This window comes from Suillus clintonianus (genome assembly GCF_016758775.1).
Source record: "Suillus clintonianus strain FC179 chromosome Unknown DEU56scaffold_84, whole genome shotgun sequence".
Lineage (NCBI taxonomy): Eukaryota > Fungi > Basidiomycota > Agaricomycetes > Boletales > Suillaceae > Suillus > Suillus clintonianus.
The window spans coordinates 87,070-112,474 of record NW_024539308.1 but is presented as its reverse complement, the minus strand read 5'-3'; the positions used below and the strand labels follow the sequence as shown (position 1 = coordinate 112,474).

The following is a 25,405-nucleotide window of genomic DNA, read 5'->3' as shown; positions in this document are numbered from 1 at the left end:
CGTGTCTGAAGTCAGGGAGTCGATAAATTTATTAACCGGGTATATACTACCTGCTTGGCCCTGTGATCCTTCCGAGCACGTCTTCATAACTTTAGTGTCTGGTTGCCATATTCCGCTAAGCCTGATACAGTAAATGGGATTTCCCCGACATTAGACGCCAGTACCGCAGACCTCATGGTAAACTTGCAGAACTTACCTTTGCCACCGGGTTTGCCAAGAAATTCAAGGGTCGGAGACTCTGGGCTTGCGGTACTATCAGCTACGCGATGAAGCAGCGTGTTCAGCTTCTCGCCGCTTTATCCTTGGAATGACTTCGTTGTACGTTGCTGCACAATCATCAGACTTGGGGGTAAATAGTCAGGTAACCGGTTCTCCATGATTAACCCATCAAATGAGGTCACACACTGATCATAACAGCGATAACGCCCCTACTAAGACCTACGAAGCACACCGAGGTACACCATTCATTACTGCGGATAGTATCTGAAGTGGCGCATGTCCGACAAAGTTTGCACCCACACAGAGCGGGCCCGTCATGATGCTGCAAACGGCTAGTACCAATGCTCCTAACATGGAGCAACTCTGGCAACTTACGGAATGATTTGTATGCGATGCGGTCAATTGGTGAATGTTCCATGTTCATTTGTCTGTGATGATCATGATAGTGCAGTCTTGGACCCACAAATCGACAACATCAGTGTGCAAAGAGTAGATGCTTGTACTCCAGCCCGAATCCGGTACTTATCGCTCTAACAAGTTAGGAGTTTCTAAATAGAAAACAAGACACACCATAGAACCACTAGTCTTCTCGACGAAAGCGCATAACCTTGCTTATCTATTATAAGGTAGGGAAGTGCCGGAGAGATCGACGTTGCGAGATATCCGGTCTTCGCGCACAAAGAGCTTGACTGAACCTTCAACGACGTTGAACAATCATGTAGACCAGCATGGGATAGCAGCGGTGGAAATGTCACGAATTAGGTGTTCGGGATGTCGTTGTAGGCTACCGTAATCCGCGAACGCATCTGAAGGCCAAACACCGATTTTGGGCTGCAGGGAACAGATGACATGGAGGAGCATCAAGAGTACGACTTCATCCGGAAATTTCCAATACATACCAAATGATAATTGCCGGGGTTTTACTATTTTGACATACTGATGTATTGGGACAGACCTGCGATTCTGCCTCTTCCAGGACCGTGCACCGAGGCAAAGTATAAGTGCTACCGTTTTGGGCTTTGCACCTGCAGATGAACAAAAATCGATGTCTCAGGGACTGCGGCGGAACAAAAAAAGACTTTCAAAAGCCTGCGGCTCCGAAGGATATGACTCTCCGCGGCACCAAGCGCTGATAGTCCAAGGTTATCAACATGTTGTTTAGCGCTGACGGGGCGCAAAAACCGTTAATTAGCTGAAGCGCCAGGTCGTCCAATATCCTCAAAACTTGGCATGGTGGCGATGAGTTGCCCGGCTACTAACGGGCCATGGCAGATAAATCTGCTGCAGAAGCGGAAGTCGAAGTTTGGTCACCGTGGATTGGGAATAGAAATTGTTCAGCCTCTAGTGTGATAGTAGCCAGCCTCTAGTCTCTAGAAGACCTTCTAGCCAGCATCGGTGATAAGCTTATCAGTTCCATGAAATCGACTTTGGATTGTCTGAGGCCTAGTCCAAGGACATCATCATTTGGGCGTAGACCGTTAAAGCTCAATCACATCTTTTAGAAAAAAAAACATACCGTGATCGCTGTGGATAAGATAAGTCATGGACCATGATTGTGCCTCCATCCTCACGTTTAACGTTATGAAGTCGGAGTCCTAACGCAACCCTGCCAAGTTTGCGGTTGTTGATCGGTCGCGAAACCACGTGGTGTTGTGGCGAAAGATTTTGTAAGGACACTTTTGTGACAGGTTGCGTTTTAGCGCAGGAGAGATCACCGAGGAGCTACCATACGCGTTGTCCAGCGTTCATCACTCTGGCGCCACTCAAAAACGCGGAATTGGTGAGTTTTCTTTCTGAAACTTACTTTATGTCGCTCATCATGGTCCAAGCTCATTCGGTTCCCTTGCTGAAATCCAAGCGTCAGAGTAGCCATGCCCTCGTTCTTGAACAAGGTCTTTGGCCGAAAGACGAGCGACGACAAGGACCAAGCAAAGCCTTTTCAGGATTCTATCGACAATGGTTTACTTGACGGAAAATATGAGGCTGTGACTCCATTGAACTTCACTGCCCCCAACTTGTCAAAGGTTCAGACGGGTAAAGATCATGCAGGTTTCTCATTATTTAGGCCTAAATCTCGGATTCCCAACTCTCCCTCATCACACAAACGCACGGAGAATCTTCCCCAGTTGTCACTCCACCTTCCGAGTCTGAAAGACAACGTCGAACTTGGCGTTTTCGAAGTTGATCCCGAGTCCCAAAGGATTCTTGATGACTCTGTTATCGGTGCAAGACTCCTGAATCCTTTGGAAGCTCTCATACTCGTTCGAGCATGTGCCCAGACTATCACTGAGCGAGGTAAGTTATTACAAATTAATTAACATACAGCCGTTTGACATTTAATGATCGTCTCAGGATTGGAAACCCTCGGAATCATGCACCCTCATTGGCACTCCGCGTCACCTGACATTCAACGAAAGCTGATCTCGCTCTTCATCCATTCTTTGGCTCCTAAAAGCCGCATTACCACTCTCTCTCCAACGCCCGCCGCGGCAATATCTGCCTTTGAGGCTGAGCTTGAGTACACACGCTCTCCTCACGACGTCGCAGCTGTCCTCCGTTGGGGCCTTCGCCACCTCGTGCTTGAAAATAACACTTTTGGCAAGGATGTCTCTGCACCTGAATGGGCATGGTACAAGTCCTTTTTCAATGCTGAAAAAGGGGCGTCGTATCCGCACAAGAGCTTTACAGAGTTGCTCCTCCCCCAGCTCCCTCAAGCGCACATCGAGTTGCTTCTTGCGACCGTTGACATAATATCCGCATTAGCGTCGCATGCTGAAGCGAATAGCATCTCTGGTAGCAAGCTTTCCAAGTTTTTGGGCTTATGGTTGCTCTCCGCAACGAAGAGTGAGCCAACTGACAACTGGACCACCTTTTATGCTCGATGGGAGCGCGCTGGTCGGATCCTCGAGCATTTGTTCCTCGCGCGAATTAGGTATGTACGCCCCGTGAAGCTGAGGGCATGTCTGACCATCACACAGGGAGGAGAGCTTCAATTATAGACTGCCTACCCGACTTCAGGAACTTGTCACGCACTATCCATACTCGAGGGGCTCACGCGCTACTGACGAGGATCTCCTTCCCCATCCTCGCTTCTCCACGCGGAGCTGCAGTGTCCTCTTCGTGCGCGTAGAGACCCTTCTGTCAGAGTCTGCATCTCAGCCCAAACCATCACCCGTTCGCCTGCTCTTGGATGCATTCAACCTGTCATCTGAAGGTGAAACCTTTGAGCAAGTTGAGTTGTGGAACGCACTCAAGACTGCTGCCACCGAAAGTGCCTCTACATCCTCGGCGGTTAGCACTCAAGAAGGCCCACAGTTTGGTCGGGTATTCGTGGACGAGACGATCCAGCTCCTCACGTCCTTGTCTCGTAACACATCTTCTCCACTCACCCCGGCACTTGAAGTTGCATCGCCCGTGCCCAGACGTTCTTCGCCCTTCAGCAAGATCCTCGATCGTAGCAAGGACAAGGCTGCCCACGGCAATGGCAACGGCAACAGTGCAACGTCCCCCGTCTCGTCGGTCACCTCGCCAATCATCAGCGACTGGACACAGTTCTCCACGAGCGGTTTCGGTGAGACGAGCGCAACTACCCCTCTTGCTGCAACGCTCCTCGATACAGACAAGGATGTTGAGATCACAGAGCCGCTCGTGTCCCCTAAGTCGAGTAAGAGATGGGGAAGGTCACGCTCGGGACAGCGCTATGCTGACTCCCCACGCGAGATGAGCACCAAAGAGCCCTCAGTCCTCAGCACCAAGCTCGCGAGCGTACACATAACGCAGGTTGACGAGGCCTTCATCGATTTCTGGTCCGACGCCATTGCAGACCCCATCACTGAGAACTGGCCCTCATTTGTCATCTGCGGGCTGAAGCCGCTGCCTGCGAACGATACTGTGAACTGGCTTATTGTTGAGCAGACATATGTACGCCAGCAGCCCCCACAGCCCCGTCCGACGTCACCCGAGCGCCGTGGCCGCACGTCACCTCGCCCTTCGTTCCGCTCCGATATTTCTGGCACATTTGCTGCTACGAGGAAGCGATTCAGCTTTTTCAACGGGGGCAGTAAGACTAGTTTGACGGGCAAGAAGGTTGTAATGGGAAAGTCGCCCAAGGTCGGCGAGCTTGGTGAGATCTTGCCTGAGGAGGAGGAGAGGTCTGAGACGCCGACGGCTATGACGAGCAGGAGTAGACTGGGATTAGGCATCACTGCTACTGCTGCAGTTGGTGCAGTTGCCGCAGAGGCTGTTCAACCGCCTACACCTTCACAGGGACCTTCGCGCGCCCCCGAGGAAATTGCTCAGTCGCCTGCTGTAACCACCACAGGGCTACAGGAACAAGCCGTGGTCGAAGAATCCAACGACGTTCTCGATGGGGAGACCCTTGAGAATAACGAGTCCGCTGCCATCCCCGATGAATCTGTTCCAGAGTCTGAGGCTACACTCGTTGAGGAATCTGTTACCCCCACCTGCAGCTCCTGTCGAAGAACCAGAGGTTGTGCCCACAGCGCCTGAGCTTACACAGGATGTCGAGGAGCCTGTTGTTGAAACCCCCGGAACTCCGGCATCGGATGATACTCTCCCTGCGGTCCCCGTAGTAGATGTTTTACCTGAGCCAACTGTCGCGCCGGAAGAACAGACCCCTGTTGTTGAGGAAACACCCTCCGAGGTACCCGCTGACGAGGCTGCTCCTGAAGAGGCTGCTCAGCCCGAAATTTCGGAAGAACTCCCCGTTGAACCCGCTGCCGAGTCAAAGCCCGCTGAATACACCAATGGTGCAGCATCCATTGAACCGCCATCATCTGCCGGTGCGCATGATGGTGTGGACGTTACAGAGGAACATCCATCAAATTGAGGACATTGTTGAGGATTCATCGTGTTTACCTTCTTGGTTCTTGGTTTTATTTATTTATCATTTCATGTTTGATCATTGGCCGCGAAACCTCCTACTGTCCTTTGTCATTTACCAGCCCCCACCTGCACCCATACCTCCTTCGCTAGCCCCAACTAATCCATCTTTACTGTCATACGCAGGATTCCAGATATCGCATTGTCCACTTTATCATACAACTATCATTTGGATCGTCAGCCCGCCCACACATGGCCCCACTATTTTTTTCCTTTATATCTCATATGCCTTTCTCGATTGCTTACTTGACCTTAGTGCTTTCAATGTTCCAGTACTCCTGCGCGTAATCTTGGATCGCACGGTCAGAGCTGAATTTGCCCATCTGTTCCAAATTGTGGATTATTTGGCGTTCGCCCTTGTTACATTTCTTATTGAAAATTAAAATCCATACCTTTGCAGTGGTCCTGATACTCTTCTTAATCCACTCTGTTCGGTCATTATAGGCTTCGTCCACCATACGAAGAGCCTCGATGTCTGAAAATGGTTCATCAGGGACCGGTATCCCTACACAGCAAGATGCTTACAGGAGTCAAAATCTTCAGTAATGAGATAGTAGTCTCCCTGACGAATCGTGTTGAGCAGGCTGTTGTCAAACAAATAAGTGAACCTCATGATACTGTTTGCTGTAGCATTACTTACGGCTCATACACGCCCCTGTCACCAAACAACCCAGAGGAGATCTCATCAAGGACTCGTGCAAGGGCAGGCGACTTCTGCTCGACAGGAACGGGGTGGTACACGTGTTGGTAACGAAGATTCTCCACTGCGGGTGTCAGATGACCGAAGAAGACTGCAACGAGAAAATAGTAAGTCTGTGACGCATGCATGATCATATGACTCCTACGCACAGACATTGCTAGGGCCAACTTCCTCCGCGATCTCAATGTTCGCACCGTCTATCCGAATAGTCAGATCTTTATAGTACTAAAAAAACCTTGAAAATTCGTACCAACAGTGCCCAGCAAAAGCCCGCCATTCAAGCAGAACTTCATGTTGGACGTACCAGAAGCCTCTGTACCTGCAGTGGAGATGTGCTGACTGATGTCTGAAGCTGGGATAAGGACTTCGGCCAAGGTGACTGAATAGTCTGGTAAGAAGAAGACGTTCAAGTAATCCTTTGTGTCGGGATCAGAATTGACCACGCGAGCGACATTGACGATCAAGCGGATGGTCTACAAGCTTGTCAGCATCACCAGATTATGTGTCTCGCTCATCGAACGAACCAGCTTGGCAATATAATCTAAATCTCGATGAGCTCGATATAATTATTGACAAAAGTGCAAACACTTACACCCTGGAGCGGCTTTGCCTGCGAAGAAGACATTGCGTGGGGTCACTGTCTTCCTCTCCTCAGGAGTCATGGATTTCAGAATAAGATAGCGCTAGAAAAAGGTGAGTGAAAATAGCCAACAGTTGTGCCATCGATGGTGCTCACATGAATGACGCCAAGTATATTGAGAGTTTGGCGCTAAAATGTATTGGTATATCACAGATCGATGGCACGCATTACCTGTCCACGTACCTTGTACTCGTGCAACCGCTGAAACAATGATCAGCCCTCAAGCCCCGCAATATAGTGAGTATGTCAGACTGACCTTGATTTGGACGTCGAACATGGCTTTCGTGTTGACTTGAAGACCTAGAGTAACCTGCATGTGGTGAGCAAGCCTCTCCTTGTTAGCTTGCTTTACAGCTGCCCAGTCTTCCCTGAAGTCCTCGTCCTCAACACATTCGAGAAGACCCTCGAGTTTGGTGAGGTCCTTGAGCCACACGCTCTTCTCAATGTCCAGGGTCAGGGTGATGAGCTTGCTGAGCCCAGGGTTGCACTGGTGGGAGTGTCTTAGCGATGCCACGCCCATTTCAAGATAGCCACATACCTGGTCCAGCCACCGACGAGGAGTGACTTAACAAGATGATGAGAAGCAGAAACGCATTGAGAGTGCTGTACTCACTGCCGTTAGTGACGTTTCCAAACCTTACGCACAAACCAGAGTCAGCATGCGTTTTAATAGTTCAGTTGCGGAACGGACATACTTGCTAACTCCATAAAAATCTACGAAATCCTTCAAGATAGTCGTCTGAACCAGTTCGCTATGCAGCTGTGGGAATGATGACGCTAAATATTCAGATGAATGATGAGTACTCAGTGAAGACTTACCTCGGCCACGCCGTTGACTTTGCGACTGCCTACATACACACATTAGTAAAAATATGAAATGAGCACTGCGAAACTTACCAATACATGCTAGGTGAGCCATGCGGACGTTCTGAGGAACGCTCTCTGAGGAAACCTTTAAGTCGTGATTCTTTGGGTGCAGCATCACAATACCTTCGATTATTGACATTCGTGCAAGCCGCTCCCTGTCTTCTGGGAACTTCCGCTCGACAGCTTGTTGCAAAGATCAGTTAGATGCTCGATATGATATGAAATTTGTCTTTCTTACACTGCAAGAACAATCTACGGTCCGATATTTAGGTCAGATTAGAAGACAGATATTTTAGTTACTGACAGATTCTGCAAATCCAACGTGATTCAGTGAAGAGGTTCAGTCATATAACACAAGACTCACGATATCGAAGATGATCTGCATGTGCCTAAAGATGACAATTTAACGTTACTGCATCGTTGCAATATGTGAAGCTCACCTGGGCAAGAGGTGCTGCATCAGGGGTACAGGCCAAGTCTCAAGCGCTTCCTATCATCAATGTAAACGCCATATCACAAAAAATGGTATTATCTCGACTTACCGGGAGGACAGTATGATTGGTGAAGAAGAAAGTCTCTGTGACGATGGTCCAAGCAGCATTCCATGGAACATCTTCTTCATCGACAAGGAGTCGCATAAGCTCGGGGACAGCAAGTGTTGGGTGCGTCTTCAGTAAAGTTAGCCTTGGGTACGTGCACGCGCATATACTGGCTTACGTCGTTCAACTGGATCGAGACATCTAGAAGGAACGTGAGCTTTTAGAATTGAGGATAAACCAGGTTCACGTACATTGGGGAAACTCTGTGATGGGCTTTCCCATGTTCTTGAACCGGCGCATGATGTCTGCAAGACTGGCTGCAGTCCAGAAGTACTGCTGCTTCAAACGAAGTTCCTTTCCGACTTGAAATAGGCCTCTTCAGTGAACAATGTCTCATATTGTTTGGGGTACTCACAAGTAGTGTGGTCGTTGGGATACAATACAGATGTGATCGCCGCTGCACTATTCGAAGACTCGACAGCACGTTCATAATCGCCCGCTACAGTCAAAATCTATCAGTCAAGTAGAAGACCCAGGTCGCTACGAACACACCATTGAAACTGTTTAGATCAAAGCCCCTCTTGGGCTTACTTTCCCACAAACGAAGATTATTCGTGTTGCGCGTGTTACAACCAGGGATGGGCACATCATAAGCGACTGCAAGAACCTCTTGACCGCCCTCCCAAATTGCGCGGCCGCTTCCGTCGTTCAAGCGCTCTGCAACGCCGTGAAACCGCACTTCGTAGCTAACATCAATGCGAGGGAGCTCCCATGGGTTAGAATTCTCCAGCCAGGGATCCGGCGCTTCCAGCTGCTGTCCGTCGGGCGAGATGAGCTGCTGGAAGATGCCATACCTGTAGCGCAGGCCGTAGCCCCACACTGGGAGTTCCTGGGACGCGGAAGAGTCGAGATAGCACGCGGCGAGACGACCGAGGCCACCGTTGCCGAGCCCGGCGTCACGCTCCTGCGCTAGGAGATCTTCCATGTTAAAGCCGAGCTTGTCAACCCCCTCCGTGTATTGCTGCTTGAGGCCTAGATTGAGGAGGGCATTGTCGAGCGCACGACCCATGAGAAATTCGAGCGATAAGTAGTACGCTCGCTTTCCTGCGGTGCGAGAGTAGTGTAGTTGTGTTTCGTTCCAGTTGATCTGTGCATCGGCGATAAGTTGTGTGAGTGGAGTGATATGAGATAAGGGAGCCATACGATCAGGTTATCACGGACGGAGAAAGCTGCAGCCTGGTAAGCTCCCAAGTTGTCGATCTCGTGCGGCTGGCGAGCCAGAGACGTTTGGATATGGTTGACGATCGATTTGGTGATGGATGGCACGCCTGTGGGAGGTGAGTCGATTGCGCGACGCATGAACTGGGTGTTCTGATTAGCTTACCTGTATCAAGGCTTCTCAACCCATCTTTCCAGACTTTCTCTTCACCTCTAGGCCACTTTTCCTTGCCTTCGTCGTCCTTCTCTGGCAAGTATCCTGTGTGTTTGAAGTCTATCAAATATTACTGAGGAGACACCAGACGAATTGAACATACCAGTAAGTGTCCTGACATGTCTTCGGCGGCGTTGAACCTTTCCGATGGCAGTGGTATCAAGCACGGATGTCATGCCTAGTCCCAACGATAGTTCTTGGCAATCGTAGTTGCTGGGGAAGAGACAAGCGCTTTGAGTGGAGTTAGAAAGACGTCATATCAAGTCGACTAGTCACTACGGTCGTTTTTTCCGAGAAAGAGGGGCATTCGAATTTCGCGTATACTAGATCTGGAATTTTGGATGACCCTGTGACGTGTGTTTCGCCTTCCAGAGCTGCCCAGAGCTGTTCCAGACGGAAAACATTTCGAGCGCCGCAGACTTGTTTGTATAGCACATCTTTTAATCACAAAGTCAGCTCACCGACGACGAGAAAGTAGGAGGACTCACCAGGTCACCACTAGCGCCAGCGATCTATGCATCTTCCAAACTGCAAGCAAACGCCACGACGAGGGCGACGCAGACCTTGAGAAGGCATCACCATCGAATCGCTCGTAGATAAGAACCACGCTTCAAAAGGTATGCCGTAGGATTTTGTATTCGAGTTGACATCGAGTCGTAACTGTGCATTCGATAGCGTACGTAACTTGCAGAATTCACACTACATAACTTGAACGCTTGTTCTCACTGCTCAGACGCTCTACTGCCCAATCATAAAACCAACGTCAACTTGCGCAGGCTTCGACTGTCGTTTATCAGTGATTATCGATATGTTGCTAGGGATCTGAGAAGGGCAACATAGAACCCACGAGGATAGTGAGTTTGGGCAGCTGCGTTTTTCACCATGATCACCATCAGCGGTTCATTAAGTACCGCTCCTCCTGAAGAATACTATGACATTGCTAAGGCATCACGCCAGTGAGCTTATATAACCACATGCGCCCCCTACTTACAGTCCGAGTCCCCCATCATCAGATTGGACACGAGACTTGAGTGCCGAGTTCCTAGCGCAATGAAAGTAGCATAGCTATCTCGCATGAAGCGTGCTGCAGGGTATAGACAGAGAAATCATCAAGACTTTGCCAAGACGAGGGAGCGGAAGAAGGAATGGAAGAAGGCCACGGAGAACTAGATGAGAAGACTGAAAACGTCAATGAAGCAAAATAACAACGAAGTTTCTTCCCTAATGTCGATCGGCTGTGTACTCAACAGATGCACAGGTAACCCAGAGGAACAAATGTGTCCACCATCTGGCATGTCTTACGGTGATGTCAGGACGCGACATTGTTCCCGTTGCCCCAGCGGTACCAGGGACAGCAGAAAATGTCGAGGCAGCGAATGCGATAGGGGCATGTGGTTGCTGCAATGATGACGGTGTGTTCTGTGTCGTTGCACTGGATTGCTGCGTGGTATGAATATTGGAAGGTCGAGGCAAGCTCGTAGCTGGCTTCTTTCTCGCGTGATAGTTCCTCTGCAAGAGGAATCAGACAGAAGAATAGAGAAAGGAAAAAAAAAACATGCAGGTTTTCCCGCTGTGTGGAACCTCGAATACTGGTGGTTCTCGCAACTCGTCGTCTGATCCTTAAGACAAGTCAGTGCTCTGGGAATTGGGAACCTTTCAGAACGGAAGAAAGTAGAATGGATCATTGGGTACCAAGTCTAGTCTCAGCTTGCTGTTTCCTCTTGGGAGATTCGCCAATTACATTCAAGTCGTTACTGGAGTCGGAAAGGTAAGCTGAACTTCAACATTTCTGTTCTGTGCTTAGACATCGACTTGATTGACGCCGCGTGATTGCTCAAGCGCTGGGCCGAATCAGCGGCTCATAGCCAAGCTGTACAGTAATTACATAACACCGTGACGTGGTTTGGGGACAATAGACATATGATCACATACGTAATTTTCCACATCCCATTTTAGGTAGCAGAGCACCATCATGATGGCCAGTGCTTCACCGGAGGGCACGAAAGGGGTGACTGCTTCAAGCAAATGTGCTAAAGTGAAGAGACAGCCCAGGGTAGCCTGTGGAAGGCCCAAGGCTGTTCTCGGAGTCTCCCGCCGCTGTTTTGATTTTATATTGTGAATCTGATTAGTACATACATGGTCACGATTGTGGACGCACCTTGAGTGCCACAGCGGAGTCCACATTCCGTGTGGGGGGTATTTATTCTCTTTACACCTCTTTCCATCTCTCCCTCCACTTGTATCTACCTACTCATGGAGAACATCACCCCCCCTGCCCTCGATAGTCAGCAGATGCCCAAGCAATATCCTGCGGGCAATCCAGCTAAACAACAGGCTCGCGTGCCCGAGCAATACCCTGTGGGCAACCCGGCTGAAGAACAGCGGATGCCCGAGCAATATCTTGGGGGCAAACCGGGCGAGCCTTCTGGCCCTCAAAGGGCGTTAGTTCGAACATATGCCCAATACTTAGACTCTGTGGGCAAACCGGACGAGCCTTCTGGCCCTCAAACGACGTTAGTTCGAACATATGCCGAATACTTAGACTCTGTGGGCAAACCGGACGAGCCTTCTGGCCCTCAAACGACGTTAGTTCGAACATATGCCCAATACTTTTAGTAATATTTGATAGGAATAGCTATCGCATCGCGTCTCATCACGACGCTGATATATGCATCTCCGACACTTGTTATACCAGTGTCATGAATATGGAATTGATCTATGTACTTTATATCGCATCTGGTGCAAAGAACACCATTATCGCCCGTACTTATATGGTTGTCCTTTACCGTTTCATATTTGAAATATTACATGCCTTCCTCCCCCCAGTCTCAGTTGACGAACAATACACCATCCTTGGCCGCTGGACCACTGATCCTTGAAGCTTGAAGTCTGGGGCTCTTAGCCTCCGCCTGCAAATCAACAGTATTCTCCATCCCCGCCTTCAAATTCTCTTTCATTTGTAACACTCGCCTTAGGATGTTGTTCCTCATCGATGACACTCTTCATTACCTCTCCAATGGATTCGTTCTGACTTCACCAAAGCACGCTCAAATAATTCCTATCATCAAGCTGAATTCGTGATTCAAACCTGTGTCTAGCACAGACGCAGGTCGAAAGGTTGGACGCGCGCTCTGGGCTGGAAATTCTCTACTCGGGAACGGTGGCACGGAGTCGCCTTTCTGACCCGGAAACTTGGAGTGTATGGATAGGAAGAACGGTGGCATGAAAGACTGTTAGAACACACGTTTGGTACAGAAATGACTCCCCAACTGAGTTCAAGTAATTTAGGGAGTAAGCGTCGTGGCTGATACCGCACTTTCCATACTAGTAGAGGCTATTCAACGACCCACCTTCCGAATCCCTGGGACCTGCTTTCAATCGCAGCTTAACGGCGCCCTTAAAGAACCTGCTAGGCCGGCACCAAAGAACCCCAAGTTCCCCGGTTTCGACATTTTCAGATAGATAGCAAGTATACAATGGACGTGCCAGGTGTGGTAGCGAAGATATGCCAATAGCATGGATGGCGAATGAGACCAGCGATCTGCAACAGTAGACGAGGGATCGATGAGGACCTCGTCGGCCTGAGACTTGGGTGCGTTTGATAATTTGGAGCTGATGACTGCCCGTATCATGTGGGGACAAAATATCTTAAGGTACAAGACTTGTGTAGTGCAGCGCAATGAAAGCAGCATAGCTATGTCGCATGGAGCATGTTGTAATATCTACATAGGGAAGACTGTCAAAAAGAAAACGGTAGCAGAACAAGAAGGAAATACAAGACAATGATGGAGCGCAGAAGGACATTGGAGAAGTAGAGAAGCTAAATGAAAAAGTCAATCAAGCACGAAACTCGCCAAGTTTCTTCCTAAGGCTCATTGTCTGTGTGCTCAATAGATGCGCAATTAATCCAGAGCAAGAAACGAATCCAACATCCGGCCTGTATAACGGTGATGTTATGTTGCGACGTCGTTCCAGTCGCCGATGGAGTAGTGGCGGCTGTGGGAAGTGCCTTAGATGTTGTAGCAAGTGGTTGCTGCGATGATGGTGGCGTGTTCTGGGTTCCTGCGCTGGATTGCTGCGTGGTATGAAGATTTAGAGGTAGAGAGGAGCTGGCAGCTGGCTTCTTTCTCTTTCTCGCATGATAGTCCCTCTGCGAGAGAATGGGTCAGTGATAGAGACGAAGCCAGAAGGGAGAGATGTACCGGTTTGCCACTTGTGCATGGAACCTCAACTACAGGCGGCTCTTGCGACGGAATGTCAGATCCATTTCGTTCACGTAGCATGTCAGGGATAAGGTTTTGAGCCAACCTGGGATGGCGGGACTGGGATCGTGTGCTGGGCTCAGTTGTCCCATGTGTATCTGAGCGGCGGTGGCACCAAAGGGAGGGCAAACGACCCGGGAGCCATTGACGTGGTGATGCAGTGTGATGGCCACGTCGCTCATCGGATGGGACACCACGCATAGTAGAGGACTGGTGTTTCTGTCAAGCAGGACTCTCCCATCATAGATGAAAATGACATACATCTTTGAAGAATCCTCGGGGTATTCGACGAATGTCTTTGATTGGTGGGGCTCGACGCCGTGTGGCATCATCCTGGTGTGTAGATCGTGATTGAAGTTAAGCAATAAGATAAGAAACATATGGCATACATTTAATGAAAACTTGTGGACGGTTTTCTGAGGTGAACGAATCAATGTGCCGTGTGAAAGTTTTGAAGAGGTACAAAACATACCTTCTTCTGGGAGGATAAGATCAGTTTGGTGGAGATTGACATGCATTCAAACATACTTTTTTTAAGATAGCAGAGACATCCCATATGTACACGTAGCCGTCGTCGCACCCGGTCACTAGCAATTTTCCATCCTCAGAAAAAGTCGCACATGCTACATAGTCGTCATGGTGGAGGGGTGGTCCAATGGGCTGATTGTTTGCGAAGTTCCATAGTTGGCTTGCACTGTCTGCTGACTCTGCTCGATCGACGATACGCTTGCCAGGATGTGTTCATTTAAATTTTAGAGATGTTGAAATCACGTGTACAGTGTCGGGAAATTGAGGTTCGAGAAACCTCATTTGCCAGGTGGCGGTGTCGAATTTCGATATCCCGGAGATGAGTGGATCCAGATTCTTGGTCCATACCATGTACCGACGAAAATCCTTAGATAGTGTTGTGAGCAATTTGCCTGTGTTGGCATCCCAGACTTTCGCCCCAAAGTAGTCCCCGCCTGTCGCAATCATCTCGCCATCGGGTGAGTAACTGCAATCCGAGCCCGGCCACACGGCGTCCTCCTTTTTCTTCGACATTTCTATTGCTAGTATTAATATTGTCTCACCGTTCTCGACATCCCACACTCTGAATGTTTCATCTTCGGATCCGCTCACCACTCGCTGTCCGTCTGGACTCCAGCACACAGACTCCACCCGCTTTGTGTGCCCCGTCCATTTTTTTGACGACCTTGCCCGTGTCGATGTCCCACAACCTCACTGCGCCATCATCACTCCCACTTGCTATTGTCTTGCCATCTGGCGACAATCTTATACCGAACACACTCCCACTCCCTTCGTCCGTCCAGGCCTCCCCGACCTGTGCTCCACTCTCCAAGTCCCAGACTCGAAGTGAGGAGTTATTGTATGAACAGGTGATGATCTGCTGTCCACCAGGCAGGCGTAAGATGTTATTGACACGATAGAGGCGTGCTTCCATCTTTTTGTCAAGCGGTACCACTGATATTTTCTGCATTGGAGCGGCAGGGGAAGACATGATTCCTGCTCGAAGACTTCGCCTAAGACAATGTCAGCTCCTACCTCGAAACGCTACACGAATGGTGTCACTTACTCACAGTTGCTCCACTTGTGCGTGTGTAGTATGAAAGCTGCGACGGAGTGGACGTTTTCTTCGGTGCAAAGTGTAGTTGGGATGCAGATCGTTGTTGGAGTTATGGGTGCGTCTTTCATGCTGTATCCTCCACAGCTTGAACTCGGGCTATGCAGATCAAGCGCCCAAATCTTGTTTTCTAAAAATATGCGCACTTTCTTCGCTTCCGTTGATCTCAGTACGGGAGCGACAGAAATCACCCATATATCAACCTTGATCTCACTCGCCCGCGACTCGAACTTGCCCCATCAAAAGATATGGTTGTGAATCAGCGGACAAAGCAGTGAGTCGTTGCCGTAGCCCGCATCTCTTCCATGCTAACCGGTCTGCATCAGGGAGAATTTCTGCTCGGCATGACGAGCACGTTTTTCGGGGATAAAGCCCTTACGATGATCAACAGCCTGAGTCTCCCTTATGCGATGCTCATGTGGGGGTGGGTGGGATTAATACTCTCTGACTAGGGCTAATGACCGTTACCTTGCCCCTTACTAGGATGATTTACTTTTCAATGGCCCTGTTGACCAACGTATTCAAGTTTACGATTACGGCCATGTTGGCATCCATTGTCACAACTTGTCAGTGGGTGCGTGGTGGTTCATCTGGGCAGCAAGAGAAATGCATGTTTTGACTGTTCATGCGATCACGTACGTAACTTGTAGAATTCACACTAACGCTTGTCTGCTTAGATGGCTTTACTACCGACCGTGATTATCATAAAACCCACGTCAACTTTGTCCAGGCTTCGGTTATCGTATGTCAGCGATTGTTGATATGCTGCTAGGGGTCTGAGAAGGGCCAACACCATCATAGAACCTATGAGGGTAGTGGGTTTGGGCAGTTGTGTTTTCCATCGCGGTCACCACCAGGGGTTCATTATGTCGCTCCTCCTGAATGATGCTGAGGCACCACGCTCAGCTTATATAACCATATGCGCCCCTACCGTGACAGTCCCCTATCATCAAATTCTAAACCAAAACCATGACAGCTGAGGACATTGAAAGTCAAGCCTCTGTAATGCTTCAGGTGGTCAACGACTTCTATCAAGGCATCATGCGGATTCAGATCCCTCCCTACGTCACTTTCATTTTCCCAAGATATACCGAACGACTCCGTGGCAATTACTGGTGGGGATTAATGCCTGATTATAATCTTCCCGTCATACAATTCACATTCTTGCAAAAACTCGAGCACTGCAAGGCTTTGCGAGATCCAGGCCATGAATTCCTCATCGCGTACTTCACCGCAGAGCTATACGGCAAAAGCCTCCAAACAAGTCTAATAATAGACCGTTGTCCAGATCAATCAGATCATAATATCGACTTCTGGTGCACAAAATATTCATTCAAATGGTTTTGTCCGCACACAACCCCAACTCCAACATCCTCCGGTGACAACATCCAAGGTACATCCGGAGGGTGCGCGGAACCTGTCGAATCCATGGACCGTATCATGATACCCCCGTATGGATTATGGCGTGGGCTCAAACCCCTAGCTGAAGGAGCGTTCGGAAGCTACAAAGTACTCAGCACCCTCAACGAGACCCGCTCCATGAATTTAGCACAATTTGCTGCGCTGATTGAGGTTATCGACGACTTTGCACCCTGGTACACGCAGACAATGCACCAGTGTTCTTGGTTTGCCTTGCTAGTCTTCTCCCTGGTCAAGGATGAGGCAGGCGGCGAAGAAACTCCCGGGGAGGATATAGACGAACGAGGTACACGGCTAGGTATGACACTATTGGAAAATATCCACGATGACGAGGAGGCAGTGAGGGTTAGGTACCGTCAGGCATGTGTTCTGCTCATCCTCGAGACTGCCAGCATTCAACTGATGTGACATGTTATACAGGCAATTACACATCTTGGTAGACCTATTTTGAAGACGGGGCTACGTCCAAGTGAAGTTGGAGTTCCCGTGTTCCATGCTAGCTCGATCCCCAGGAGGAAGGTTGATGAAGCAACTAGGTTGCGGGAAGAGAACGCTCGGTATTTGATGGACGCACTGGGGTATTTATATGCTCTATGGTCACCTTCATTCTAGTCGTTCTTGTTCGTATGTAGTCGTAAATGCTTGTTGACCCACAAATGTAAAACACGCACTTTATGGGCTTCACTTGAACCTGATTTTGGTAACATCTTCGAAGGCATAAATATTGTGGTCGCAGTAACCTTCTGAAGTTCTTCAGATCATCTTGAAGACGATGTGTCTTAGCCACGGCACGGTGCTTTGAATGACCCCCCTCCAGAAGTACGAATGAGTTGAATCATCTTGCACCGGTGTTAGCGAGTCGATCCGAGTCAATTGAAAAGTGTTTAGTTTACAATGGACATGGTGCGATGCTCGAGTTTGCATCGTCGCACTACACCAACTTGATTGGATGAAGTTCTGTCGCAACAAGAATATCTAAGGGTACAAGACGTGTATACTGCAGTACAACGAAAGCAGCATAGCTATGTCGCATGAAGTGTGCTGGGGATCTACATAGGGCATAGAGAAGACTGCGTCAAAAAGAAAACGGCAGCAGAACACGAAGGAAATACAATACAACGATGGAGCGCAAAAGGACTATGGAGAAGTAGAGAAGCTAAGTGAAAAAATCACGCCTCGTATCCAATACTCGTAATCTACGTCACAATACAACATCCGGCCTCTGAATCTGTTTGCTCGGCCGCGCGAAGTGCCTCAGCACGTTGTTGCTGCATTGGCTTCCTTCTCGCATGATAGTTCCTCTGCGCAAAAATGAGACAGTGAAAAGAACCTAGGAGAAGAAAACGTACAGGCTTGGGCTGAGAATCCATCACACGGATCTCATCATTGGTATCATCATAGTTCCCCTGCGTGAAAATGAGACAGTGAAAAGAACCTAGAAGGAGAAAATAAAACGCACATCATTAGAGGAACCCATGAGTAGTAGCCGTGGCAATTGCAATTGTGTACTCCTGACTTATATGCAGAAATTTACGGTGGCGCTAAGCCGAAACACCAAGCGAGAGCACGTCACATGACCAGGTTCGTGTGGGATTCGCTGACCGCATGACCAGGTTCGTGTGACAGGCGTGAGTTTTGGACCTTGGTTGAAAAAACAGAACGTTTCAACAAATGCGCTGGCGGGACGGAACGAACGCGAGTGGGGTGCGAGCATGATTAGCGACGGCGAGTGGTAAGGTAGAGACCGTAGAGTATCAGTGGTATGCTACTAGTAGGGCCTCAGTGAGTGTGGAATGTACAGAGTCAGCCAAAGCAGTGAAACGTTCATCGTAGCGAAGCAGTGAAAGCACTGGGGGCACCAGGAAAACCACACACGTTGCTTATTTGTCACTTTTTACTTGAAAAGTGACTGATAAGTCATTTGGGTGAAAAAGTGCAAGTGGTCTGATTCCTTTTGCTCCCATGTACCATCCTCACCCTCATCAATCAGAATCAACTCTTGCGCATGCTATGCAGGATATCGGCCTTGGACTGGACCACGCCACTGTTGACTTCAGCGCTGTACTGGCAGACCTGCAGACTACTGTGAGTCACCTGCAGTCTGCTGTAACCACTCTGCAGAATACAATTACAACTCTCGCTTCATCTCCATTGGTAAGTCCCTGATTCATCACAAGTATGACTTCAGGTAGGCTGACCGCTCATCATTGTATTACCTAGGTCCAACAAATGCAACCATCTGTCCAGGCTGTTACCACAGCTTCTACCGTTACGGGTGCCATGCCTAGTCCATCTACTCCCCAGCATGCTAACTCGTCTGAGGCGTCTCCGCCTCTAGCATCCAGTAATGCAACCTCTCCTATTAGCCCCACCAACCCTCTCCGTTTAAAACCATCCGCTGTAAATCACGCATCGCGATATGAGAATCGCCCTCATGTGTATGTAGATTTAGCTTATCACAGTAGCGAATGACCTTGAGAAGCCCCCCAGTGACACGTCTTGCGCGTCCAGCGGAATTCCAGCTTTCATGCATACTTTCCCCAACCAGTGAGTACACTAGCCCAGGGATTATGTGAATTCGGATTACGAATGGTGCAGATCATGTCCTTGGGTGAATGGTGACTGGCAGTCGTGCATACATCCTGAAGGCGCGCTGTATCTGTACAATGGTCGCAAGGTAAGTAATGTGTATTTTTCATAAACCATTGGCCATAACGCCTACAGAGGGCCTTTACTGAAGGACACATTGATGAATCGTTGTTCCGCTTGATGGACATATGCGTTAATGAGCTATACAACATGGCACGCACACAATTATCAAACTTTGACGCTGGTAATATGGAGTTCGTCGTTCAGTCAGTGTCCGAGTATCCAAATGAATGTCATTACTACTTTGTCGATCATACAACCCGAACTCTTTTTTGGCTGGCCGACCAAGATCACAATGAAGCGACGTACAACATCTTTGATGACTTCCCAGGCGTCTGTGATCCGAGTCACATCCGTACGTTATTTGAGTCTATAGTGTCTATGATATGAACTAGCCAGCAGGATATGCCTTGGAGTCCCAATACTGGTTCGTCGGTTATATTCGTGAGTTTCACTTCCTTCTGGTCGGACCAATTTTGATTTGAGTGTTTGCAGATCCATTGTGAGCATCGTCAACTGGAACGAGTAGGACGCACTGCGAACGCTACCCGAAACACGAGCTGGATCGAGTCAAGCTTCTGAAAGAACTGAGGGAGGTTGTTGTGCATGCGAGCGCAGGTAATTGATTGCCTGTAATTGACCCTCAATCCTTTTTGAACGTGAGACGCAGAGCTCATCACTTCGGATGATGCCTCTTTGTCGCCTTTTAGTGCTGATGAACTTTCCAGAATCCTAGAGCTGGCCAACCATCTTCAAGGTGCAACAAGTCTCCTTCGAACCGTTTATCTTGTAAAGTCTAAAGTATTACATATTTCCAGAGCATGCTCGGGAAACTGATTTCCCTCATTCCATTTGCGTCATCGGTACGTGAAGCTATGTATACGGCGTGATATACCGGGAGACTCACTATTTTGACAATAGCAAAGTTCATGCATTACTTCAGTATGTTCTTGGTCTCGGCGCTTCAGCGCGCAGCTCATTCTTTTTCAAGGTAAAGCCAAGTATTACAATTTCTGCGGTCTACCTTGCGCTCGTCTCGATGCCGACAGATCTATATACAGCGAGATTACTAGCTTTGATCCACTGACCAGCAGTTTTTCTTTAGCCCTTGACGCCATGCTTTTCTGGGCACCACGATCACACTTGAACGATCTTCGAAGGGTATGGGTGGATAAGTGCATCAACTCACCACGGTGGAAAGACTACAACACAAAACTCATGGCGGAGTGGACAGGAATCACAATCTACGTGCGTATCATCAACTCCACATCGCGCTTCGTGAGGATCTTGATCCTGGTTTTGTTCCCACCAGTCCACCGTCATGTTAGCCGTAGATGTGAGTTTTCTAGCAGTGCCGAACGTGAACATTTCTTCGTCGCAGTCGATCGGGATTATTGCTACCTACCTCTCGATTATCTCTATCACTGGCTCCTTGGTCGTCTCAGTCCTGCTGGTCCGTCAAAACCAAAGATATGGTTGTGAATCAGCAGACAAAGCAGTAAGTCGTCACCGTAGCGCGCATCTCTTCCATGCTAACCAGTCTGCATCAGGATGAATTTCTGCGCAGCATGACGGGCACGTTTTTCGGGGATAAAGCCCTTGCGACGGTCAACAGTCTCCCTTACGCGATGCTTATGTGGGGGTGGGTGGCATTGATACTCTCTGGCCAGGGCTAATGACCGATACCTTGCCCTTTACTAGGATGATTTACTTTTCGGTCGCCCTGTTGTACAACGTGTTCAAGTTTACGACGACGGCCATGCTGGCATCGGTTGTCAGTGGATCCGTGGTCGTTACCATGTTTATATTGTGGTTCATCTGGGCAGCAGGAGATTTGCATGTCTTCAAGCGACTGGCTGAGCTCGCCTCATCTGCCAGGAGTCGCTTCTTAGAACGCCTTAGGGGTTATTTCCACTTTCCACTGAACCCACACAACTCCGACTTTCTCGTACATCACAGTCGGACTCATCTGACATCGATCCCCATAACAGCTGACAGATTATCAGACGCTAATGTAGATACTGTATAATCACAACAGTCATGGAAAACGAGAATGAGATACACAGATGATATATATATAAAACACAAAGAACACGCAAGCCAAAACGTCGCTCCTCAAATTTTAGGTGTCTGTACTAAATTACATGCGACAAACCTCGAGCCATGCCTGTCTTATGGTGATGAGTGACGCAGTCATGCTCGTAGCATAAAATATCTAGGAATCGCATCGTGAAGGTCTTGGACGAACTTGCTGATTTGTAGACGAAAGTTTTCATCACAGCGGGCGTGATGTAGACTCAGGCCTGGACAACCGTTAGCAGCAAAACTTGCAAGTTACGAAGAAGCCACACTCCATAGGGGAAGAAGCATCCGGCTTCAACGACGTGCTGAGCCACATCCGAGATACATTCTCGCAACCAGCGCAAATAACTGGGCTGGGTTCGCATGTCCGCTCGTCTGCGCCAGACAACATCGCGTATAGATAATCTTGAAGGTGTTCCCGTCCAACTATGAAGCACCGAAGGTCTGCTGGGGATAACTGGAGGTGGCTTTGGCCACCGTCGGCTAGATGAGTCCAACGCAGTATTGAAAGCGCGTAGAATGAGGCAGGAAGAACTTTAGGAACATTACATTCTCGTGCGAGGCATATGGCCTCTAGGGAACATTTTAGACCGATCTACAGGAGATTTGCTGCGCTCATTGAGGTCATCGACGACTTTGCACCCTGATACACGCAGACAATGCACCAGTGTTCTTGGTTTGCCTTGCTAGTCTTCTCCCTGGTCAAGGATGAGGCAGGTGGCGAAGAAACTCCCGGGGAGGATATAGACGAACGAGGTACACGGTTAGGTATGATACTAGTATTGGGAAATTTTCACGATGACGAGGAGGCAGTGAGGGTCAGGTACCGCGAGGCATGTGTTCTGCTCATCCTCAAGACTGCCAGCATTCAACTGATGTGACATGCTATCCAGGCAATTACACAGCTTGGTAAACCTATTTTGAAGACAGTGTCACGTCCTAGTGAAGTTGGAGTTCCCGTATGGCATGCTGGCTCGATCTCCAGGAGGAAGGTTGATGAAGCAACTAGGTTGCGGGAAGAGAATGCTCGATATTTGATGGACGCATTGGGGTATTTATATGCTCGATGGTCACCTCCATTCTAGTCGTTCTTGTTCGTATGTAGTCTGTGTCATGAGCAAATGCTTGTTGACCCACAAATATAAAGTGTACGCTTTATGGTTGCTTTATGTGCTTCAGCTCATAAATAGCAGAATTGTGAGACACGCTGATGGATCAAGACGCATGATTGGATAAGGTTCAGTCGCAACAAGAGTATCTAAGGGTACAAGACGTATGTATTGCAGTACAATGAAAGCAGCATGGCTATGTCACATGAAGCGCGCTAAGGATCTACATAGGGCATAGAGAAGACTGTCAAAAAGAAAACGGTAGCAGAACGCGAAGGAAATACAATACAACAATGGAGCGCAAAAGGACTATGGAGAAGTAGAGAAGCTAAACGAAAGAGTCAATCAAGCATGAATGTCGCGAAATTTCTTCCTAATGCTCATGATCTGTGTGCTCAATAGACGCGCAACCAATCCAGAGCAAGAAACGAACCCAACATCCGGCCTGTATTACAGTAATGTTATGTTGCGACATCGTTCCAGTCGTCAATGCGGTAGTGGCGGTTGCGGGAAGTGACTTAGATGTCGTAACAAGTGGTTGCTGTGATGATGATGGTGTGTTCTGGGTTGCTGCGCTGGATTGCTGCATGGTACGAGGATTGAGAGGAAGAGAGAAGCTGGAAATTGGCTGCGTGTTCTGGGTTCCTGCGCTGGATTGCTGTGTCGTATAAAGATTTCCAGGTAGAGAGGAGCTGGCAGCTGGCTTCTTTCTCTTTCTCGCATGATAGTCCCTCTGCGAGAGAATGGGTCAGTGATAGAGACGAAGCCAGAAGGGAGAGACGTACAGGTTTGCCAGCCGTGCATGGAACCTCAACTACAGGTGGCTCCCGCGACTGAATGTCCGATCCATTTCGTTTACACAGCATGTCAGGGATAAGATTTCGAGCCAACCTGGGAGGGCGGGACTGGGATCGAGGGTTGGGCTCGGTTGTCCCATGGATATCTGAGCGGCGGTGGCGCCAAGTGGGGGGCAAACGACCCAGGAGCCATTGACGTGATGATGCAGTGTGGTGGCCACGGCACCCATCGGATGGGACACCAGGCATAGTAGAGGGCTGGTGTTTCTGTCAAGCAGGACTCTCTATCATAGATGAAATCGCATACATCTCGTGTATCATCAAAGAATCCTCGGGGTATTCGAATTGGTGGGGCTCGAAACCGTGTGGCATCATCCTGGTGTGTAGATCGTGATTGAAGTTAAGCAATAAGATAAGAAACATATGGCATACATTTAATGAAAACTTGTGGACGGTTTTCTGAGGTGACCGAATCAATGTGCCGTGTGAAAGTTTTGAAGAGGTACGAAACATACCTTCTTCTGGGAGGATAAGATCAGTTTGGTGGAGATTGACATGCATTCAAACATACTTTTTTTAAGATAGCAGAGACATCCCATATGTACACGTAGCCGTCGTCGCACCCGGTCACTAGCAATTTTCCATCCTCAGAAAAAGTCGCACATGCTACATAGTTGTCATGGTGGAGGGGTGGTCCAATGGGCTGATAGTTTGCGAAGTTCCATAGTTGCACTGTCTGCCGACTCTGCTCGATCGACGATACGCTTGCAAGGATGCGTTCATTTAGCGATATTGAAATCACGTGTACAGTGTCGGGAAATTGAGGTTCACGAAACCTTATTTGCCAGGTGGCGGTGTCGATGTTCGATATCCCGGAGATGAGTGGATCCGGATCCTTGATCCATGCCAGGCTCCGACGAAAATCCTCAGATAGTGTTGTGAGCAGTTTTCCTGTGTTGGCATCCCAGATATTCCGCCCGTAGTTGTCCGCACCTGTCGCAATCATCTTGCCATCGGGTGAGTAATAGCAAACCGGCCACACCGTGACGGCGTCCTCCTCTTTCCTCGACATTTCTGTTGCTAGTATTAATATTGTCTCACCATTCTCGACATCCCACACTCTGAACGTTTCATCTTTGGATCCGCTCACCACTCGCTGTCCGTCTGGACTCCAGCTGACATACTGTACCCACTTTGTGTGCCCCGTCCATTTTTTGACGACCTTGCCCGTGTCGATGTCCCACAACCTCACTGCGCCATCCTCACTCCCACTTGCTATTGTCTTGCCATCTGGCGACAATTCTATATCGAACACATGCCCACTCCCTTCGTCCGTCCAGGCCTCCCCGACCTGTGCTCCACTCTCCAAGTCCCAGACTCGAAGTGAGGAGTTATTGTATGAACAGGTGATGATCTGCTGTCCACCAGGCAGGTGTAAGATGTTATTGACACGATAGAGGCGTGCTTCCATCTTTTTGTCAAGCGGTACCACTGATATTTTCTGCATTGGAGCGGCAGGGGAAGTCATGATTCCTGCTCGAAGACTTCGCCTAAGGCAATGTCAGCTCCTACTCCCAAACGCTACATGAATGGTGTCACTTACTCACAGTTGCTTCGCTTGTACGTGTGTAGTATGAATGCTGCGACGGAGTGGAGTCAGTGGACGTTTTCTTCGGTGCGCAGTGTAGTTGGGATGCAGATCGTTGTTGGAGTTATGGGTGCGTCTTTCATGCTGTATCCTTCACAGCTTGAATTCGGGCTGTGGAGATCAAGCGCCCAAGTCTGATTTTCTAGAAATATGCGCACTTTCTTCTTCTCCGTTGATCTCGCTCGCCCGCGACTCGAACTTGCCCTAACCAGCAAGACTTACATGGGTTGCAGTTTCGCTTGGATGTCGTTACGCCAACAAGAAGCCTCCGTAACAAAAAGACGATTTCCATTGAGATAACGTCGCCGGTGCGTACTCCTCCATCTGACCCAACTGTATTACTCATTCACAGCTTGAGCACAGGCTGTGCGACATTCCCCTCAAGTATTACACATTTCCAAAGATCGGCTACATCGTTATATGTCGTCGTTTCCTCATCGACACAGTAATCCAACAAGCAAGAGAATAGAAGACTCTACCTTCAAATCCTGTTTGCATTTGTAAAGCCACGTCAATTGA

General features: G+C 48.9%; 5 protein-coding genes across 5 annotated transcripts; 3 read left to right on the top strand and 2 right to left on the bottom strand.

Annotated features, from left to right (window-relative positions):
• Nucleotides 1-1,890: 1,890 nt before the first annotated feature.
• On the top strand, nt 1,891-4,823 carry DEU56DRAFT_564087 (uncharacterized protein). The gene is made up of 4 exons (XM_041346831.1): nt 1,891-1,999; nt 2,049-2,514; nt 2,572-3,151; nt 3,198-4,823. Exons 2-4 carry the CDS (start codon nt 2,091-2,093, stop codon nt 4,726-4,728), a joined length of 2,535 nt encoding a protein of 844 aa, XP_041204709.1. The 5' UTR covers nt 1,891-1,999; nt 2,049-2,090; the 3' UTR covers nt 4,729-4,823.
• A 540-nt stretch (nt 4,824-5,363) lies between these two features.
• Nucleotides 5,364-9,475, bottom strand: DEU56DRAFT_743492 (glycosyltransferase family 35 protein; the record flags this gene model as incomplete). Its single annotated transcript, XM_041349012.1, has 27 exons — nt 5,364-5,444; nt 5,514-5,596; nt 5,647-5,705; nt 5,762-5,912; nt 5,971-6,018; nt 6,072-6,294; nt 6,346-6,362; nt 6,414-6,504; nt 6,558-6,590; nt 6,645-6,662; nt 6,718-6,948; nt 7,000-7,025; nt 7,075-7,097; nt 7,157-7,221; nt 7,281-7,305; nt 7,355-7,403; nt 7,452-7,511; nt 7,689-7,717; nt 7,769-7,818; nt 7,871-7,996; nt 8,046-8,068; nt 8,119-8,229; nt 8,283-8,366; nt 8,420-9,014; nt 9,071-9,195; nt 9,252-9,344; nt 9,403-9,475. 27 exons carry the CDS (start codon nt 9,473-9,475, stop codon nt 5,364-5,366), a joined length of 2,592 nt encoding a protein of 863 aa, XP_041204708.1.
• A 6,676-nt stretch (nt 9,476-16,151) lies between these two features.
• Nucleotides 16,152-17,213, top strand: DEU56DRAFT_759146 (uncharacterized protein; the record flags this gene model as incomplete). The annotated part of the gene is made up of 2 exons (XM_041350289.1): nt 16,152-16,940; nt 17,022-17,213. 2 exons carry the CDS (start codon nt 16,152-16,154, stop codon nt 17,211-17,213), a joined length of 981 nt encoding a protein of 326 aa, XP_041204707.1.
• Nucleotides 17,214-19,783: 2,570 nt separating this feature from the next.
• DEU56DRAFT_743529 (uncharacterized protein) lies at nt 19,784-20,926 on the top strand (the record flags this gene model as incomplete). Its single annotated transcript, XM_041349015.1, has 5 exons — nt 19,784-19,868; nt 19,921-20,044; nt 20,219-20,498; nt 20,563-20,748; nt 20,801-20,926. Coding segments are annotated over 5 exons (801 nt in total), but the record flags the coding sequence as incomplete, so codon positions are not given.
• A 1,888-nt stretch (nt 20,927-22,814) lies between these two features.
• DEU56DRAFT_961260 (WD40-repeat-containing domain protein) lies at nt 22,815-25,129 on the bottom strand (the record flags this gene model as incomplete). The annotated part of the gene is made up of 6 exons (XM_041359340.1): nt 23,810-25,129; nt 23,754-23,759; nt 23,671-23,697; nt 23,546-23,614; nt 23,227-23,496; nt 22,815-23,174 (listed from the first exon to the last, which is right to left on the bottom strand). The coding sequence occupies exons 1-6, from the start codon at nt 24,764-24,766 to the stop codon at nt 22,815-22,817; spliced, it is 1,689 nt and encodes a 562-aa protein (XP_041204705.1). The 5' UTR covers nt 24,767-25,129.
• Nucleotides 25,130-25,405: the final 276 nt, after the last annotated feature.

What these genes read in the sequence shown, in the direction of transcription:
- DEU56DRAFT_564087 (XM_041346831.1), top strand. Translation starts at nt 2,091, where the DNA reads ATGCCCTCGTTCTTGAACAAGGTCTTTGGCCGAAAGACGAGCGACGAC. An exon ending in CCAGACTATCACTGAGCGAG is followed by an intron (nt 2,515 to 2,571) that starts GTAAGTTATTAC and finishes TGATCGTCTCAG; the next exon opens with GATTGGAAACCCTCGGAATC. An exon ending in TTGTTCCTCGCGCGAATTAG is followed by an intron (nt 3,152 to 3,197) that starts GTATGTACGCCC and finishes ACCATCACACAG; the next exon opens with GGAGGAGAGCTTCAATTATA.